Below are 18,952 nucleotides of genomic sequence, written 5' to 3'. Positions count from 1 at the left end.
CAAGCTATTTATGTGTGAATGATCTGGGTTTCGTTGTCTTGCGGTGTCTGTCTGACCTAATTTTTTGCTAACTGGAGCTCCTCATGTGCAGGATTACTATGTGGTCATCTTGTGTCCCGCTGAAATGGATGTCCAGGTGCGGAGGGTTCTTCATATCCCACTGTGGGCACAGAGGGTCATTTACCTGCAGGGGTCTGCACTCAAAGACCAGGACCTAATGAGGGCAAAGTAAGACCCGCTGAGTAAACACTAATTACCTGAAGTGGTGAACAACTGTGCTTACTTGCAGGGTATGAATGTGCACTTCAAATCTTGATGAGTACTTCAGATGTCAAAAGTACACATATTTTTAAAAATGTACTTGAAGACAATGTAATAATGTTGAAAAAGACTAACTTAAGAGTACTTGAGAGTCTCTTAAAACAACATATTATGACTGTCAAAACAGTGTAATAATGCCAAATCATTAATATTTGTACGAACATTAATGTTAAGTATTTTTGTTATGTTTTAATTAGGTATACTTATTCGATGTGTATTTTTTTAAAATACATGAGATAGAAGTATCTATAGAAATGACTAGAAATGATAAAAAAAAGTTTATTTTTAGTTTATCATAATATCACAATATCACAATTCTCTTAAAGCACATTTCAAAGGGAAAAGAATTATGACATTACATAAAGATGTGCTTAAATCCTGCAAGTTGTAAAGAAAAATGTAATTTGTAGGTAATTTTGTTCTAAAGTTGGGATTATATAGTGAATATATTCTTAATAGTGTTTTATTATTTATATTTAATAATTATACATACATATTTAGAAACTTTTACATATATAAAGCCCATAAACTTGTTCAAAGATATTTCAAATACATATAAGGCAATACATAAATAAAGAAAAACAGTAAACAATGACGATTTCTATAATGTTTCAGTAATATTTTAATTTTTAATAAAAATAATAGTATGTGCTGATAGTATAGAATAATATGTTGAAAACTCAGAGCAGCAAATTATTTTTGTCATTTAACTAGTTCAAAATCATGTCCATGAAATTTAGTTAATCAAGACAATATGATAATTATTATTTTATTTATTTATCACATTACATTATCAAAGCTTAAAAGGTGAAATGAAACATTTCAGTTTCTTTAGGTTATCAGTTAGACTCCAGCTAGCAAGTTGACCGCTTAGCCTGCAATAGCTAGGGATGTCCCGATAAGGTTTATTTGCCCTCAAGTCTGAGTGATTTGATTTTGAGTATCTACCGATACCAAAACCATATCCGAAACTTCTATAATGCATAAAAAAGAATAAAGAGTGAAGAAACAGATTCAGGATGTTCCTTATTTTTTTATTTAATTCCCCTTATTTTAACATTCAACAACTCTGTTAACAAACAGATACTTCTGTGAGATAGCTTAAACAACCAAGTAATAAATAACATTTCTAATAAATAACACAATTCTTCACTTTTGGACTTTAGCGCAACAGTAAATAAAATAAAAAAATAAATATATAAACAAATATCACCAAGTTTACATATCTTACAGTTTGCTATGGCAATGTTGTAGTCATCAACTTTATAATACCTCCAGACCACAGATATAAGGTGTATCTCATTTCAGAGGCTGCATCCTTTGAAGAATACATTCGAAGTGTGCTGCATCATCATGGCCTTAAACGTCCCAAGATTCATTGCGCGCTGATAACGACCAGACGTTTTTAAAAGAAAACACCAGATTAAATGTTTGAATTAGGTTTTTTACTTGGATATCTCATTCATTCATTCATTCATTTTCTTTTTGGCTTAGTCCCTTTATTAATCTGGAGTCACCACAGCAGAATGAACCACCAACTTATCCAGCATATGTTTTATGCAGAGGATGCCCTTCTAGCCGCAACCCATCACTGGGAAACATCCATACACACTCATACACTTCGGTCAATTTTTTTTTTTTAGCATACCCAATTCCCCTGTACCACATGTCTTTGGACTTGTGAGGGAAACCTGAGCACCCAGAGGAAACCCATGCAAACAAGGAAACTCCACACAGACATGCCAACTGACACAGCCGAGGCTCGAACCAGTGACCTTCTTGCTGTGAGGCGAACGTGCTACCCACTGCGCCACAGCGTCGCCTTCTTGGATGTCTAAACACTTATGAATCAAAAAGAGTATGACACATCTTACTAAAAAGTGATTTTATAGACAGTTTACTTTTAATGTGTACATGTGTGGCTCATAGAAAATATATTTCCTGCATCTGTAACCCTGCATCCTTCGGAAGATGCAGCCTCTGAAATGAGACACAGCTATACTCGCACTTTCCGTTTCAAGCTGCTTCCATGTTCCATGTTCAACCAATAGCATCTCTGCAACAAAGTGATGTCATGCCACACGCGTTGCTGTTTCTGTGTGAAGGCAAGAAAGAAAGAGGTGTAACTCTGTGCCACCACAAAACTATAGATGTGTATAATAATAATATATATATAAATAAATAAATAAATAAATAAATATATATATATATATATATATATATATATATATATATATATATATATATATATATATATATATATATATATATATATATATATATATATATATATATATATATATATATATATATATGATTGGGAGGTAATGTGATTCCGATCGAGTCTGAAACTATATTGGATCTGGACATCCTTAGCAATAACCCATTAATGAATGCTAACTCTCAATTAAAAAAATATTTCACTGTGGGTCAAGTTGAAGTTATTTTTTGTGGTAATCAATATGTCAACAATGACAGAAAAGATCTTTAACATTCTCTGTTTCTCTCAACTGTTCAATTTCTCTTTCTCCCTCTCATTTTCCCTTATTATGGAACCTGGACGTGTTTTTCGGCTCTCTTTATCTTGATGCTGATTGGCTGCAGGATGGATGATGCCGAAGCCTGTTTCATTCTGAGCAACCGGTTTGAAGTGGACCGCTTTGCTGCTGTACGTTCCCCCTTTAACTTCTTTTTCTCACCTTTTTCCATTCCTGCTTTTCTACCCTCTAGAAAGCAGCCGTTTCTAACATCCCCTCTATTACCCTATTTCTCTTTCACTTTTTGATATTTTTCCCACTGATGTCACATTTTGACAGTTCAGCATGAAATGATTTAGTCTCAAGGCAATTGAAAGTGAGGTTTGCGGGTAGGATAATGTAGGCTAAGGCAGTTGCCTCTCACAAAACCTGTCAAGAACACAACAGGGTCATATTTCTAATCAAAATCAACAGAAACAATGTAGTAATGTAACTGTTTTACAAAACTTGTCACAGCTGTTCTAAACACAAACAACGAACAGAAACAAACATAGGGATTAAATACACTGGCAATAACAATAAATGTGCAGGTGAATATAGAATGTATAACCATAGAAACAGATGAGTGTTGGGACAAAGAGAACAAAGAAGATGTCAAAAATAACTGAATATAACCATTACAATACTCCCCCTCCAAGAAGGCCAGAATTAGTTAGAGATGGCAATTTTGGTGGTGGACAAGGAATTGACTAGGACTAAAGGCTGTTTTGTACTTCTGTGTCAAGCACATGTGTATGCTCCAGTGCAGCATTCGTACAGTCACATAGACCTTACCGTAGCCGATGCTGACGTGCACCTCTCAAAAAATGTAACTACACTTTGCAATGATGCAAAGCACAAGCTCTGTGATTGGTCGGCTTGGTAACTGTGACTGGTGTGGGTGGAACCGAGACCTGCATGAACTCGCTGGAGTGAGTGTTTACAAGCGCCGAGTCCCCTGAAGTAGCTCTAGATGGAAACTGTTGTTTTGTGTTTACTCTATGATTAAAGTTGTTGCACGTTCGCCAGTTCCAGCCTCTGAATGAGCGAGTTTGTTCAGTAAAAACAAAACACCTGAAAAAAAAACCTTGACACAAGCTGCCAGCTAGCCATTCGGAAGTGTTATTGCAGAGCAACACAAACAGCATGCAGAAGTATAAATGCACGACAATGCGCAAAGCAGGTGCCATGGGTCACGCTGATCACTCGACACAGAAGTATAAATCAGCCTTAAGGTCCATGGTGGAATTGAAGAATAGACCAAGAGGGAGCCAGAAATCTGATGGACAATTGTGGAACCAGGGAAAGCAGAGACCAATGTGTAAGTGAGGAACCACGATTCTGGTTGGCACCATTGATCTTGAGGAACAAGATATAGCTGTCAGCTTGTGGCACCAAAGGGGAGACCAGGACAAGAGTAGAACCAGAGAAAAGGTGAAACCAGAAAAAAGGCAGACCCTTTACTCTCAGAAATAAAGGTACAAAAACTGTCACTTTTTAGTAGGTACATGTCTTTACCTAACAGGTCTATATTTGTACTCATGGTACCTTGGACAGGTACAAAGGTAGAGTACCAATGTGTCCCTAGTTACATTGTTAGGTAAAATGTACATGTACCTGCCCCTAGTGACAGCTTTTGTACCTTTATTTCTGAGAGTGTTGTGGAGCCGAAGAGATATGAACAACTGAAGAGTGAAAATCATGCGGTGATGTCTTGGTGACTTTTGACCTAGGCAGAGCAAGAGAGATTAAGGAAGCCAGACGTGCCAATGGGATGACCTCCAGTTGTGTAGATAAAGGACCTAGGGCTGAGGTGGAGTCCAGAGTTCTAAGGCCAGAGGTGGAGCTAGGGAATGTGAAATCAGGGTGAAAATGAAGATAGAAACCTAAGCTGGAAGAGCAGCCAATGAATTAGATGGACACTACATGAAGAGAAAGATTCTGTGCAAAATGGAACAAATGGTTATGAAGGAGACTGGGAACTGGGAAGAACCAGCTCTGACTGGAGATTTTGAGATATGACATAACCCAACCATTTTTTATTTTTTTTATTTTTTTTTCAGACTGGGATCAGCACACAGTCAGTGACAAGAATATAAACAAGTCTCCACTTCATGGTTACAAAACAATAGAACAACCTTAAGGATGGATGATAGAGTGTGCACCTTGCCACACATAATTACAGTATGGTGAACAATTATCATCAACGTTTAATCCTTCGTGACTAAACACAGTCATGTGACTTTTGACCAGGTGTTTGTGTGTTGTAGTACAAGTTTTTGCAATAAGTACACAAGGAAATCCATGAGGGTGATGACATCTGTACAACAAGCAAGTGTCAGAAGCATATAGTTGCACAACATCAGCTTGTGTACAGGGCATTTCTGTTTTTCATTTAGCACCATCTAATGTTAGGAAGGGTATTTGCACATTAGTGAAAATCACTTGGGCATGAATGTCAAAAAATATTGGCGATAAACACAAGCAATAAACTGTGTTTCGGATAATCTTTGGTGTTTACAGTAACATGTATTCATTTAGCTGTTGCTTTTAGCCAAATCGACTTATGATTGAGGATAAAGGAAGCACTTCAAATCATCAGAGAGCACCAATGTATAAATTCTATGACAAATCTAAGTTAATTTAAATTTTTTTTTTTCTTTTCTCTTAGCATTTCAAGAGTTTACACTTAGCTGATGATTGATTATAAAACGTGTTTGGCATAAACTGTCCCGGGAGAGAGCTCCATCCCATTTGATGGTAGAGAGGGGAGTTTGAGCTCAGGTAGGACTCGAGAACTCCCTTGCTTGTGAATGTGTTTGGAATAACCATGAGATATAGCTGACTAACAGTTGTCTATGATGCCATTTTGGATTAGTCAATTTACTTATATTGCATGTCTTTGGACGGTGGGAGGAAACCGGGGAACCTGGGGAAAACCCATGCTAGCATGGGGAGAACATGCCGATAAGAGCTAGAACCAGTGGCATTCTTGCTGTGAGGTGACAGTGCTAACAATTGGGCCGCTGTGCTGCCCTATCAGGAAAAGGGGAAGGAGTAGGCATGGATTCTTCAAAATGAAGATGACTTGGAGTGAAAAACTCTGGCTATTTATAGTGAGTTAGAATTTGTCTGATTGGCGTGATATGAGTAGCTGATGTGGGACTCTTACAGGTGGTTTGTCAAGCCCACTCACTTGTGTGGAGCAAACTTAGAATTGCACAATGTTCCCATGAAGTAGTGAGTGCTTATAAAAAGGTGTCTGGTGCATATGGTAAGGAAAAAAAAATGAGTTCCCTCATTTGTTAAGCATGCTCACCTGCATGAAGCACATTAATAATCACACAGTATGGAGGATGGCTGAAGGATAAGAGAATGGCTTGCGTTACCCTCTCCTGCAGGTCAAAACATGAGGAGGAACCACATTGTGCAAGAACCAAATCCACATAGTAAAGCAAAACGTCCCGAAGGACCTTCTAGAGACAACTTAGCTTTTATCAAGTGAGATTTATGCAACTTTTCATCTAGTGGTAGTGTAAATCAGATCTAAAGTATTTACTGTGTGGTCTTTGTGGAAGTAATCATTTTGGTTTAAGCAGTGTAGTTGTACTGCTGGTCTGGTGTTCAGTCACATCCAGGTAAGGCACTGCTGAAAAAAAGCAGCCCTGTTTTTACAATATACTGGCCAGGATGTAGTTGACTTCACTACTAAAAACCTGTCATAATGCTTTATGATACTGAAGTGGCGGTTTTAGATTTGTGACAACAAGTAATTTGTTTATGTTTTGTAATAATATTTAGAATTATATAAATGTTTTATAGCTTGCAGTTGCTGCTGATGCTGTACATGATGGTTACTGAATCAAAGGCTGAATCTGCAACTTGAATAAATTATAAAGCTTTGGATTACAATGCACTACAACAATAATAATATTTCAATAATACATTCATACATTTTCTTTTCCGATTAGTCCCTTTATTAATCTGGGGTCACCACAGCGGAATGAACTGCCAACATATCCAAACAGCGGATACCCTTCCAGCTGTATGCCAAAAAAAAAAAAATAAATAATAAATAAATAAATAAATATATATATATATATATATATATATATATATATATATATATATATATATATATATATATATATATATATATACATATATACATATATACACACACATACAAGAGCTAAATGATTACAAAAAAATTTATTAATTTGAAGGTTTTGAAGTGCAGCCATTTTTAACCTTATGTAATATTCCAATCGTTCAGAACAGAATGAAATGCAATCATTTCATATTAATAAGACCACTGCATTTAATAAATGAAAACATAATCCCTTCCACATGAGAACAGAATACAGTGTAATCAAAATGTTAATGCCACGATTTCTGTATTCATAAGGGTTCATTCGTAAATCTGTAAGCCGGTTTAATTTAAATACTTATTTTTTTATTAAGATGTTTCCGCTGCATCAGTAGACTAAAGGTTGGTTTCAAAATATGAAAATATAAGTATAGTATATGAATGTTCATGCAAAATAAGAAGAAAATATGAATACTCATGAGATCATTGTCGTCACATCTCAGCTCTGCTAAACATACTTTTCCTCCACTTGTTTCAAATGTAATCGAGTATCTTTGTTTTATATGAAAATGGTGGAATTCGGTAGACATTCTATATTATTTTTCTTTCTATCGAAGTCTATTGGCTAGCAGTTTTAAAAATCTATATTTTTGTGGTCAACAGAATAAAGGGTCACACTTTATTTTGATGGTCCGTTTGTTGAATTTACAGTAAGTTACATTTTATCTACATGCCAACTAATTGTCTTTAGATTATAAGTAGACTGTTAGGTTGGGGTTAAGCTTAGGGTTAGTTTAAATTGACATGTACTTGCTAAGTTTCTTATAGTCAGTAAATGTCTGTTGAAGGAGCAGTATCAACAGATATTAAACAGATGGTCTACTAATACTCAAATGGACCATTAAAATAAAGTGTTACCGAATAAAGAAGCCCATAAAGTTTCAAAAACACTAAAGACTGTGTAAATGTTGAGTAAATTTTCAGTTTTGTCTTAAATTCATTGGAGATCAAAAAGGAGATGCAGATGATCATAATCTGTCAACAAAGAAACAAATGAGTGGCAGGAAAACAGGAATGATCAAAACCAGACAAGCAAGGACTAAACCAGAAAATGTAAACTAAGGCCCTGTCCACATGAACACAAGCATCTATTTTCAAAAAACACAGCTTTGGCTGTTTGTCCACATGCAAATACAGTATTGGATCACTGAAACTGAAAATGCCTGTCAGGGTAAAGATTTTTTTTAAACAGTGGGGTCTGTGTAGTCAATTTTTAGGCTTGTCTTTTGTGTGACATCACATTCAGTTGTGGGATCACTGTTGTTCGAATCGCCACCAATTGCTTTGGCATGTTCTTGATAGCACTCATTTGCCATTTTTTGCGTTTTCTTGTGGACAAAGATTTTTTTTACAACTCCAGTAAAACAAAAAAAATAACTTTTACAGTCGCATTGCATATAGCATATAAAGAGTATAACATAAAACATATAACAAATATGTTTTTATTTGCATTCTATATTTAAATTTGCTGTACATTTCAGTTTAGTTTGTTACATTAATTGTTCTGTAAGTTTTAGTTTAGTTTTTATTTTGCGAACACATTTCTATTTATTCATTCATTCATTTATTCATTCATTTTCTTTTCGCCTTAGTCCCTTTAATAATCTGGGGTTGCCACAGTGGAATGAACCCCCAACTTATCCAGCACATGTTTTACGCAGCGGATGCCCGTCCAGCCGCAACCCATCACTAGGAAACATCAATACACACTAATTCACACACATACAGGTACACCACGGACAATTTAGCTTACCCAATTCACCTATAGTGCATGTCTTTGGACTGTGGGGGAAACCGAAGCACCCAGAGGAAACCCACGCCAATACGGGGAGAACATGCAAATTCCACTCAGAAATGCCAACTGACCCAGCCGGGGCTTAAACCAGCGACCTTCTTGCTGTGAGGCGATTATGCTACTCTCTGCACTGCCATGCTGCACATCTCTTATTTTATTTTTATATGTTTAGTTTCAGCTGTAGTTTTTAGAAATTCTAGTTTGGCAGAGTTCAGAGAATACGTCAAGAGCCAAGTTTAGTGTTTGCACAGCTCACATTAACTTTTATGCAGACCTATTTGTAATAAAAATTAAATATTTGAACAAACACCAAAACTATACAAATGCAACAAATAAAAGGAAAAGATAATTTCCGTCTTATTAAAGATCATAATGAACATATAATTAAACATGCCTATTTAACTTATTTTTTTTCCCCAAATGAAGAAAAGTTAGAACATGTTTTATAGAAAAGATGTTTTTGTATATAATGTTGGCTTGACTGATGTGTTTGGCTGTAAAAGCACCATCTACAGGTAAAAGAGAATATGTGCCCAGGGCTACATTTTTGAGAGCCGAAAATATATGCTTGTGGGTACATATGGCTACATTTTGTGCGTAAAATGAATGCTACGGGCAGTACAACTGACTGCTTAGCTCCGTTTTTTTTTTTTTTTCTTCAGCATTATTGATTTGCTCTGTAGCTCACCACAAACAGCATCAGATTTTGTGTTTGGTGAATGACTGTTCTGGAAACCAGGAAAAACAAAACCTAAAAATAGCAGTGTGAAATCAAAGTAAAAGCATGTGGTTGCTATGCCTCTCGCTATGTGTGAAAAGGACATTGAGATTGGCAGAATTGTACACAGTAGTATCTGATGGATTTACAAAAAATGGCACGTATGATAAAAACCATACTGAACTACTGAAATGTATTTAATCCTTTATATAGAACACTTTTTTTGGTGCCGGCAACTTAAAGATGACTCTCATATAGAGAATGAAGTTACATAAATTGTTCAGTTGTTTAACAGAGTGTAAAAATCTTGATGGTTCTGGGGGATTTGTCTATCCCAACTAATCTTTATTTTGTATTTTCAATTGAATTCGAGTCAGGTGATTAGCTGGGCCATTCTTCAGCTTGATTTTCTTTTTCTAAAACCATTTGAGACTTTCCTTGGCTGTGATTGGAATCATTGTCTTGCTGGGATGTCCACTCTGGTTTAATTTTTATCATCCTGGTAATGTAGATGTTGGACTGAAGCAGCTGATATTAATTAACAATGAGGAAGGGCAGAGGGTTGCTGAATAACTACTGAGAGATTTCAGCTGCTGTCCGGGCTTTAACTGCTCCCTTTCTTCATGTTTTCAATACTTTTTTCCTGTGTCATTTCATTTTATTATGCAACTTAATTTGTAAATTAATTTATATTGTTTTCTTTATTTCTTTGTTTTCCATCACATAATTAGTGGTTGTTAATTCTAAAAAAGGATTATTTATTTTTGCTAATTATTATTATTTGGAGTTTTTCAGTGACTGTTGACAGTTTAGATCAGTTTTTGTTTTACATTTTGTAGTAAAGTTGATAGAAGGAGGCAGAGAACTGACAACTTTTAAATCATTTTAATGAGCAAAATAAAACAAACAGGCGGCAGCTCCTCACGGATGCTACGACCAAATTGAAACTAAAAGTAAAACATAAAATGTATAGGCCTGGTCATCTCTCATCTGCCACCTCTCCTCCTTTTATCACAGGTGACGGGTCCAGGTGTCAGTAGTTAGCACTCATGCCACCAGCCTCGCACACTCACGGCTCTCGGCCCTCAACTCTGTACATATTTATTGTGCAGTTTTACATTTATTTCAGTTTAAAAAAAATGCTTGATCCATTTTGACTTAAAGATTTCGAGCCCTATCATACACTCGTCGCAATAAGGTGCAAGACGTGTTTCCATGACATGTTGCTATTTTCAGACCAACGCAACAGCAATTTTCCCGTTTTCCGTCATGTTGTTTAAATAGCAAATTCATTTGCACCACTCTGTGGACTCATGGGTGTTTCGTTCTAGAAAAGAGGTATGTTGATGTGCATTGTTGGCGTGTTGCTATTTTGAGGAACTAAAATAGACTGTTCAATAAACCAGCTGAAAGCAGATCTAAAGTCCTCACTTACACATTTCTTAAAACATGCAGAATGTACAGCAATACACAAATATATTTACAAAGGAAAAAGAATTAAGGATTAAAAAAGATCAAAATATTTTTTTAAATATTACTTTCTACATACATATAAAAACCACTGACTCTATGCCTCTTCATCTCGGGGGGCTTTTTTTTTAGTTTATTCATGACAATTTGCTTTTGTATAATGTTATTGTTATTAGTATTAGTATTCATTAAATGCATATTTATATTTGTTTTATTAAAAACAAGCTCATATTTGTCCACCTGTCAGGTTTTGGACTGCATGGCATAGCATGTGTGTTTGGATATAACTCTGTTTTTTGACCACACTTCGTTATTATTGTTCATTTATTTGTTTGCTGGAGATTAGAACTGAATTTAGAAATAGTTTTGAAACAAATCTTTGCGGTTAACAAACAAAATTAATTATGTAGGCTAACCGATGTCAACACTGCGTACAACACGGTTTCCTTATCCACGAAAGAGAGAAAGTAAAAGTGAAAGAAAAGGCATTTGGTCTTAGGAGGTCATTCTCTCATTCTCACGCTGCAGATGCTCTGTTTAACTGTTTTCTCGCTAGTAAAGCGTTCAGTTTTTCCACTTAAAGTCAGCCATGTAAATAGCAAATGCGCCATGGCGCGACACAACTGACTCTTAAAGGAAATGGGAAATGAGACTTTGGTTTATTCTCAAAACACACCCATAATTTATTAAGAGAATAAGCACAACCCTGTTAGACTATGTGCCGCAGAGCTCATTTTTCCATCCTTAAAATAGCAGAAGTAGAGTCGGATACTCCTTAATGCTTTTGCGCCATGCGCTTCAGATTTTGCACCTAGATTGTTAAAATAGAGCCTTTAGTTTTAGTTTTCATTTAGTAAAATAACCGTGAATGGAATGCATTATTGTGGTAGAAAATGTGCTTAACGGTCCTTAAAATGGGCTTTTTTTCTTTATGCGCAACATACTTTTGTTTCTTTTATAATTTATGATGAAATGTGACCTGCACATGTTATAATGAGACTCGCCTACATAGTTGCCAGGTACTTTATATGTTAATGTGTCTGTAAAAGGCTAATGTCTGGTACATAAGAGCACTAATGGTACACTTCTGTATGCGTTTGTCTTTTTTTTCTGCAGGACCATCAGACCATTCTTAGGGCCTGGGCCGTGAAGGACTTTGCTCCAAACTGCCCTCTTTATGTGCAGATCCTCAAACCTGAGAATAAGTTCCACATCAAGTTCGCAGGTCAGTGTGGAAAATGTGTTTCTCTGAGGGATGCAGGTGTGAGATTTGATGCATTTAGTACATGTGTGAGTGTGAGTGTGTGTGTGTGTGTGTGTGTGTGTGTGGAGGAGCAGGAGATCAGCCAATCTGCTTCTGAAGCTGTGTGTCCTTCAGAACTTCATCTGAGGAAATCTCAATAATGCTTTTTCCTCACCTAGTCTTTTTATTCTGCTTTGTTGTGATGGACTAAGTGTGTATGTGTGAAGGACAGTATTATTATCATTAATGAAAGTTATTACAGTAGATGGCTAGAAAGTGGCAGAGAAATCTTTTGGCCTACAAATAGAAGTATGTTTACAAGCTAACTAGAAGTTTGCATTGCATTTCATACTTCCGTCGTTGATGAATAATCTGAGTTTTGTATCAAACATGCATTCTGGATTATTTTATCACATAAATACATTGCAAATTGCAAGTTTGGGGTTAGAATTAATTTAAGAGATTACATAATTATATGGATGCATCAAATACATTAACGTTACAAATAATTTCTATTTCAGTTTTTTTGGGGGCCAATTACTGTATATTTATTAACATTTTCTGTACAACTCAAATAGCAGACTCACAAAAGAATGTTTCATATTACTTACACATGCTTATTTTGAATATATGTCAAAGATACTTGTTAGATTTTATTTTAGAGAGCAGGCGTGAGGTTCAGCTATGTTATTTTCTGTTTAGTTCAGGCACAAACTGATACGACTAACAGCTACTCTTACTGGACTATTTACAGAGTGCAAAAGCACATGATTGTAGGGGCATGACGCTTTTCCTGGTGAAATGGAGCTGATCCGAGAATCACAGCACATTATGTAAACTGACCAATCAGAGCCTCTTGAGGGCGGGCCTTTTTAGAGGAACTAGGAAATATGACAGTCGTTTTCATGTTAGCCGAGTAGCATATATGATCAAAGTAAGATATATGAAAAAAATAACGTTATTTTCTACAAGTGAAGCATGATCACACTGTGCTTTGCATCATATAAACACAACCAAGCCTTAAAAATACATTCTGGACTGCCCCTTTAAATAATATGGTAAATATACAAAAAATATAGGGTTTAACTCGCTTCTGCTTCAAGATCAATAGTATCATTATAGTCCAACAAAGGTTTTCATGATTTATAAAGTTTTTAAAGACCCTCTTAATGAAATCAAATAAATGTTCTATTCAAAGAATCATGATCCATAAGGGATTTCACATTTTGACATCAATAATAATAATAATAATAATAATAATAATAATAATAATATAACAAAAATCAACAAACATGAACAAATAAATATTTCTGCACTATTAAAACAATCAAAATAAAATAATGAAGAGCTATTAAAATGCTAAGGAAATGCTTATGCATCAGTAAACAGAAAGCTATAATAATAATTATAAATATTTCTGCTCTGTTGAAATGAGCTAAAGAAATAATAATTACAAAAACAGCAACATGTATAATTATACACCAATTAAATCAAATATATGCAAAACTAAACGTTGTAAAAAACAAAATGTACAAAAAATATGTATGCACCTTTAAAATGAACAAAATAATGAACCAAAAATGAATGCAATACTGAACTGTGAATCATTGTATGCAATCAAACACACAATTTTTTTTTATTTAAAATTACAAACAAATGATTTGCTTATGCATTATAAATACAAATTTCAAATAAAATACATATTTATGCACTCTGAAACAAACTGAATATATCATAAAAGTTACAGAATAAATTCCATTAAAAAGACCTAAAAGACTAAACTGAAATAATTCTAAAGAAATATTCAAAAGCATAATAAAAGTGATGCTGGCTGTTTTTGGCAGTGCGAGCTGCTCTCATGTTCAACAGCCCAGCCAATCAAGCCTCTCTTGTTGGGCAGAGGAGCGAGTTCAGCTCTCAAATCTCCAACTCTGTCAGGCTCTGCTTCACACTGCTGCTTCTGTCACAGAAACTGGAGCATCTGCCTTCACGTCAGCTGCCTCAATCAGCCTCTGAGCTTTTGATTGTGCCTGAAAAGTGAAGAAAATTCATTCTCTTCACCCTCCACCTGCTTCTGCTGCTCTGCATCCTCTGGCTTCACATCTCCTTTCCATTTGGAAAAGCAGCAGGAGCAGCATTCAATCCACTGACCTCCCTGTGGATTCTAAATTACTAAATAAAAACACCACTGAGAGAAGTTTCCTTAGGTAAATGCCACTGATATGAGTTAACATACTATCTAAAACATGCTAGTGGTCCAAGTTAACTGACTGATTAAAATACCATTAATCAAAAACGTCACTGGTCCAAGTTAGTTAAGTTAGCTTACTAAAAATAACACTTACATGAGTTAACTTAACTTTACATACCATTGATATTTTTCAAGTAATAATAGTAGTAGTAGTAATAATAATAATAATAATAATAATAATAACCAGGGCTTTTTCGGGCCACTCGCCATTTTCCCTAGCCACGATTTTGTTGTTGGGAAAATATATTTTATTTGCATAAATTTGACTTTGACATGCTAAAATTACTTGATATGTCCACATGCCTCCTCATTCATTTCACTTTTTTGTGTATGCACTTGCTTAATGTGCATGAGCAAATGGGTCATGGTTTCATAGTGTTGCATTGCAATTTGTTTTTATTTCACAGGACTTTTCAGGGCTCAACACTAAGGATTTACCAAATTTATCTCAGACCACACCAAAAATAAATAAATAATTATTTCTTAGCCACAAATGTTAAATAATATGTCAAAACATGCAAAAAAAAAATAGCTGCATACATGCACTTTTTAAATCAACAAAACCTTTCTTAAAAAAAAAGATTACATTTAAAAATAATTATTGCCATGTACAGTGTTTCCTCCAGGATTTTTTACAGCTGTGGCATCACTCCTTTTTTACACAGATCTACCAACTACCTGTGGCGTTATTTCAATGACAAATGTCGTGAGCGCAGTATTAGAAGTCGAGATCGCATTTATGTAATTGCCTACGAGCATGCGGATCTCTTTGCTTGCGCTCCGATTTCCTCTGCTCGTGCACAAAACTTTTTGCACGCCCCCTCAAATATAAGCCGCTTCAAGAGCCCGCAGATCTTCTTGTGCGCCCTCAAATAAATGCTGCTGAAGTGCGATTTAGTGCGTTTATGTAACGAGTACAACATTTATAAGATTTGCTTGGAATATTTATGAATGTCTCCAATAGACCTACAGAGCAGTATTAATGTGTCCTGAAGTAAAGTGAAACAGCTATATGTCGTGTTTGCTGGCCTCACGCATCCCGCACCTGTCAAGTCAGCCAGTCAGTCAGTCAGCACGTAACCTTAAAGTTAAACAAATGACGCACAACACTACTACGGTTACAGAAAAGTTTGCGCTGTTATAATTTACTTACCCTTTCAATACGTTTTGGTGCGATTATCACCCGCTATTAAAAAAATAAATGTTTTGAATGAGAAGCAGTAATGTAGCCGTGGCAGGATGAATTTGCATTGGCGTGGTGCCCCGCCATGGAAGAATGAATGTAGCAGAAACCATGCATGTATATAAAACTATGTAGAGTAGCATAGCCTGTCCAGGCAAAAGGTCTCTCAGATCACCAGTTAACTAGACATAAGTGGGGAGTAAATCTCGTATTAAAGCAATATTTTTGTAAAAATTATAATTAAACCATATTAACAAAAAGGATGATTAACGTTAGGCCCATAATCTGTTCTGTTAAAAGAATAGTTAAAACAAAACCGCTACTGCTTACAAAAAGACTTATTTTAAAAACATCTGGAGATTTTGGAAGCAGCAGGATTATGGGTGCACGAGCATCACTTTTTGTCCGGTCTATTTCAAAGAGAACCAATCGCAGCAGTTGCGTTTCCAGGCACAGTTGCTTTGCGCCAGGAAACAGGAGCGCGCTTACTTTTTAAACAGTTGAGCGCATCACATCACCTGTGCATGCGGGTGATCATCCTCTTTTTCGGTATTCACCTGCTTTCTTTTGCTCGCGCAAACGCTATTTTTGCCGGTCATGCTGCTTCTCAATTCTACGATGACATTTGCACGCAAATTGGGGCCATCATTATTGTTGAACTGCTTTTAAGATAACTATTATTTAAAAATGATCTTCAACCAGCCAAAGGTGGTTGATTAGATGATACAACCCCAGATTGGAATTGTCTTGTTTAGGCAAGGCAAGTTTATTTATATAGCACATTTCATACACAGTGGCAATTCAAAGTGCTTTACATAAACAGGAATAAAAGAAACAAGTATAAGAGAAATAAAAACAAATAATACAAATGGTAAAAATAGAAATAAAATAAAATAAAAACAGATAAAATGTGTTATAAAAGAATTAAAAAGAAGAGAAAAACATAGTAGTTCGATCTGTCGGACGTAGCACAGTGCTCATTCAGTAAAGGCACAGCTAAACAGATTTGTTTTCAGTCTTGATGTGAACGTGCCCAATGTTGGAGCACATCTGATCATTTCTGGAAGCTGATTCCAGCAGCGAGGGGCGTAGTAGCTGAAAGCCGATTCACCCTGCTTTGACTGAACTCTTGGGATTTCTAATCTATTTGATCCTAAAGATCTGAGTGATCTGTTAGGTTTGTATTCAGTGAGCATATCTATAATGTATTGAGGTCCTAGGCCATTTAGTGATTTATAGACCAGTAATAATACTTTAAAATCTATTCTGAATGTAACTGGGAGCCAGTGTAAAGACCTGAGGACAGGTGTGATGTGCTCTGATTTCCTGGTTCTGGTCAGAATTCTGGCCGCAGCGTTCTGGATGAGCTGCAACTGTCTGACTGTCTTTTTGGGAAGGCCAGTGAGGAGGCCGTTACAGTAATCCACCCTGCTGCTGATAAAAGCATCAACAAGTTTCTCTAAGTCCTCACTGGAGACAAAGCATCTAATTCTTGCAATGTTTTTGAGATGATAGTATGCTGATTTACTGACTGCTTTGATATGACTTTTGAAACTCAGATCTGACTCCAGAGTCACACCAAGATTTTTGACCTTATTTTTAGTTGTTTGACCCTTAGAGCCAAGGTACGCATTCACCTTGAAAACCTCATCTCTGTTCCCAAACGCAATCACTTCAGTTTTCTCTTTGTTTAACTGAAGAAAGTTTTGGCACATCCAATTGTTAATTTCATCAATGCATTGGCAGAGGGTGTCAATGGGGCTGTAGTCATTAGGCAGTAAGGCTAGGTAGATCTGAGTGTCATCAGCATAGCTGTTGGTAGGAGATTTGGTTTTTTCTCATTATTTGGCTCAGAGGGAGCATATAAAGGTTGAACAGGAGAGGTGCCAGAATCGAGCCTTGTGGGACTCCACATGTCATGGGTGTCCACCTCGACCTATGGTCACCTATACTGACATAGTAACCTCTTCCTTCAAGGTAAGATCTGAACCATTTGAGGACCGTCCCAGACAGCCCAATCCAGTTTTCCAGCCTATCCAGAAGTATGCTGTGATTGACAGTGTCAAATGCGGCACTGAGATCGAGCAGTACCAGCACTGTTAGTTTGCCTGAATCTGTATTTAGGCGGATGTCATTGATTATCTTTATAAGGGCGCTCTCTGTACTGTTATGTGGTCTGAAACCAGATTGAAAATTGTCCAAACACCCCTTGAAGTTTAAGAACTCGTTAACCTGGTTAAAAACAACTTTTTCAATGATTTTGCCAATAAAAGGGAGATTTGAGATGGGCCTGTAATTGCTCAATAGGGTGTTATCCAGGTTGCTCTTCTTCAAGAGGGGTTTAACAACTGCAGTTTTAAGTGAGTTAGGAAAAATCCCTGAGAGAAGTGAAGCATTTACCACTTTTAGAAGATCCATTTCTAAACAGGTAAACACCGTTTTAAAGAATGATGTGGGGAGCGTGTCAAGACTGCAGGTTGATGTTTTCATAATTTGCACGATCTCTTCTAAGATTTTGCCATTAATTGCCATGAAATCGGACATAATGTCTGATTTCTTAAGTTGTGGTTGAGCTAGTCTGACTTCGACACAACTTGGCTGATTGGATGAGCTGATTGCCTTTCTGATATTATTGATCTTGTCAGTAAAGAAATGAGCAAACTCATTACATTTGCTTTCAGAGAGTAGCTCACTGGGAATCCGACTGGGGGGGGGTTGTGAGTTTCTCTATTGTTGCAAAGAGTTTACGAGCATTGTTTACGTTGCTGTTTATAAGGCTTGAGAAGAAAGTCTGCCTAGCAGTTCTTAGTTCCATATTAAAAGCACGAAGACTGTCTATATAGATATTATAATGGACTACTAGTTTCGTCTTTCTCCACATACGCTCAGTTTTTCAAGTCTTTCACGCTCAAGTCTTTTCGTCATTTGTATTCTTGGGGACATAGTCCAAGATCCCCTTTGCCTGCTAGTTATCTTCTTGGTTTTAACAGGAGCAATGTCATCTATGACATTCTTAACTTTAGAATTAAACAAATCAAGGAGAGAATCAACAGAGTCTGCAGATATACTTGGTGCTAGCGATATGGCCTTCATAAACTGCTCATTAGTGTTCTCATTTATGCATCTCTTTCTGACAGAGACAGATCTGTCTTTAATAGCTGGAGTGATCAATATATCAAAGAAAATACAGAAATGATCAGGTGCAACATCCTTAACAACAGTTGATGAAATGTGTAAACCCTTAGTTATAAGTAGATCAAGAGTGTGTCCACGATTGTGTGTGGGTCCTTGAACATGCTGAGTCA

At 36.2% G+C, this 18,952-nt stretch overlaps 1 protein-coding gene across 1 annotated transcript in view; it reads left to right on the top strand.

Annotated features, from left to right (window-relative positions):
- LOC130221640 (potassium channel subfamily T member 2) overlaps nucleotides 1-18,952 on the top strand; it is a 231,886-nt gene that overhangs the window by 119,241 nt on the left and 93,693 nt on the right. Inside the window, exons 12-14 of the mRNA XM_056454198.1 lie at nucleotides 92-228; nucleotides 2,926-2,989; nucleotides 12,087-12,195. Coding sequence (XP_056310173.1) covers nucleotides 92-228; nucleotides 2,926-2,989; nucleotides 12,087-12,195 — 310 coding nt within the window. The remainder of the gene's footprint in view (nucleotides 1-91; nucleotides 229-2,925; nucleotides 2,990-12,086; nucleotides 12,196-18,952) is intronic.

This window comes from Danio aesculapii, chromosome 3, assembly GCF_903798145.1.
Source record: "Danio aesculapii chromosome 3, fDanAes4.1, whole genome shotgun sequence".
NCBI classification, from domain to species: Eukaryota; Metazoa; Chordata; class Actinopteri; order Cypriniformes; family Danionidae; genus Danio; species Danio aesculapii.
Note: the sequence above shows the minus strand (reverse complement) of the source record. Positions and strands in the feature narration are given on the sequence as shown.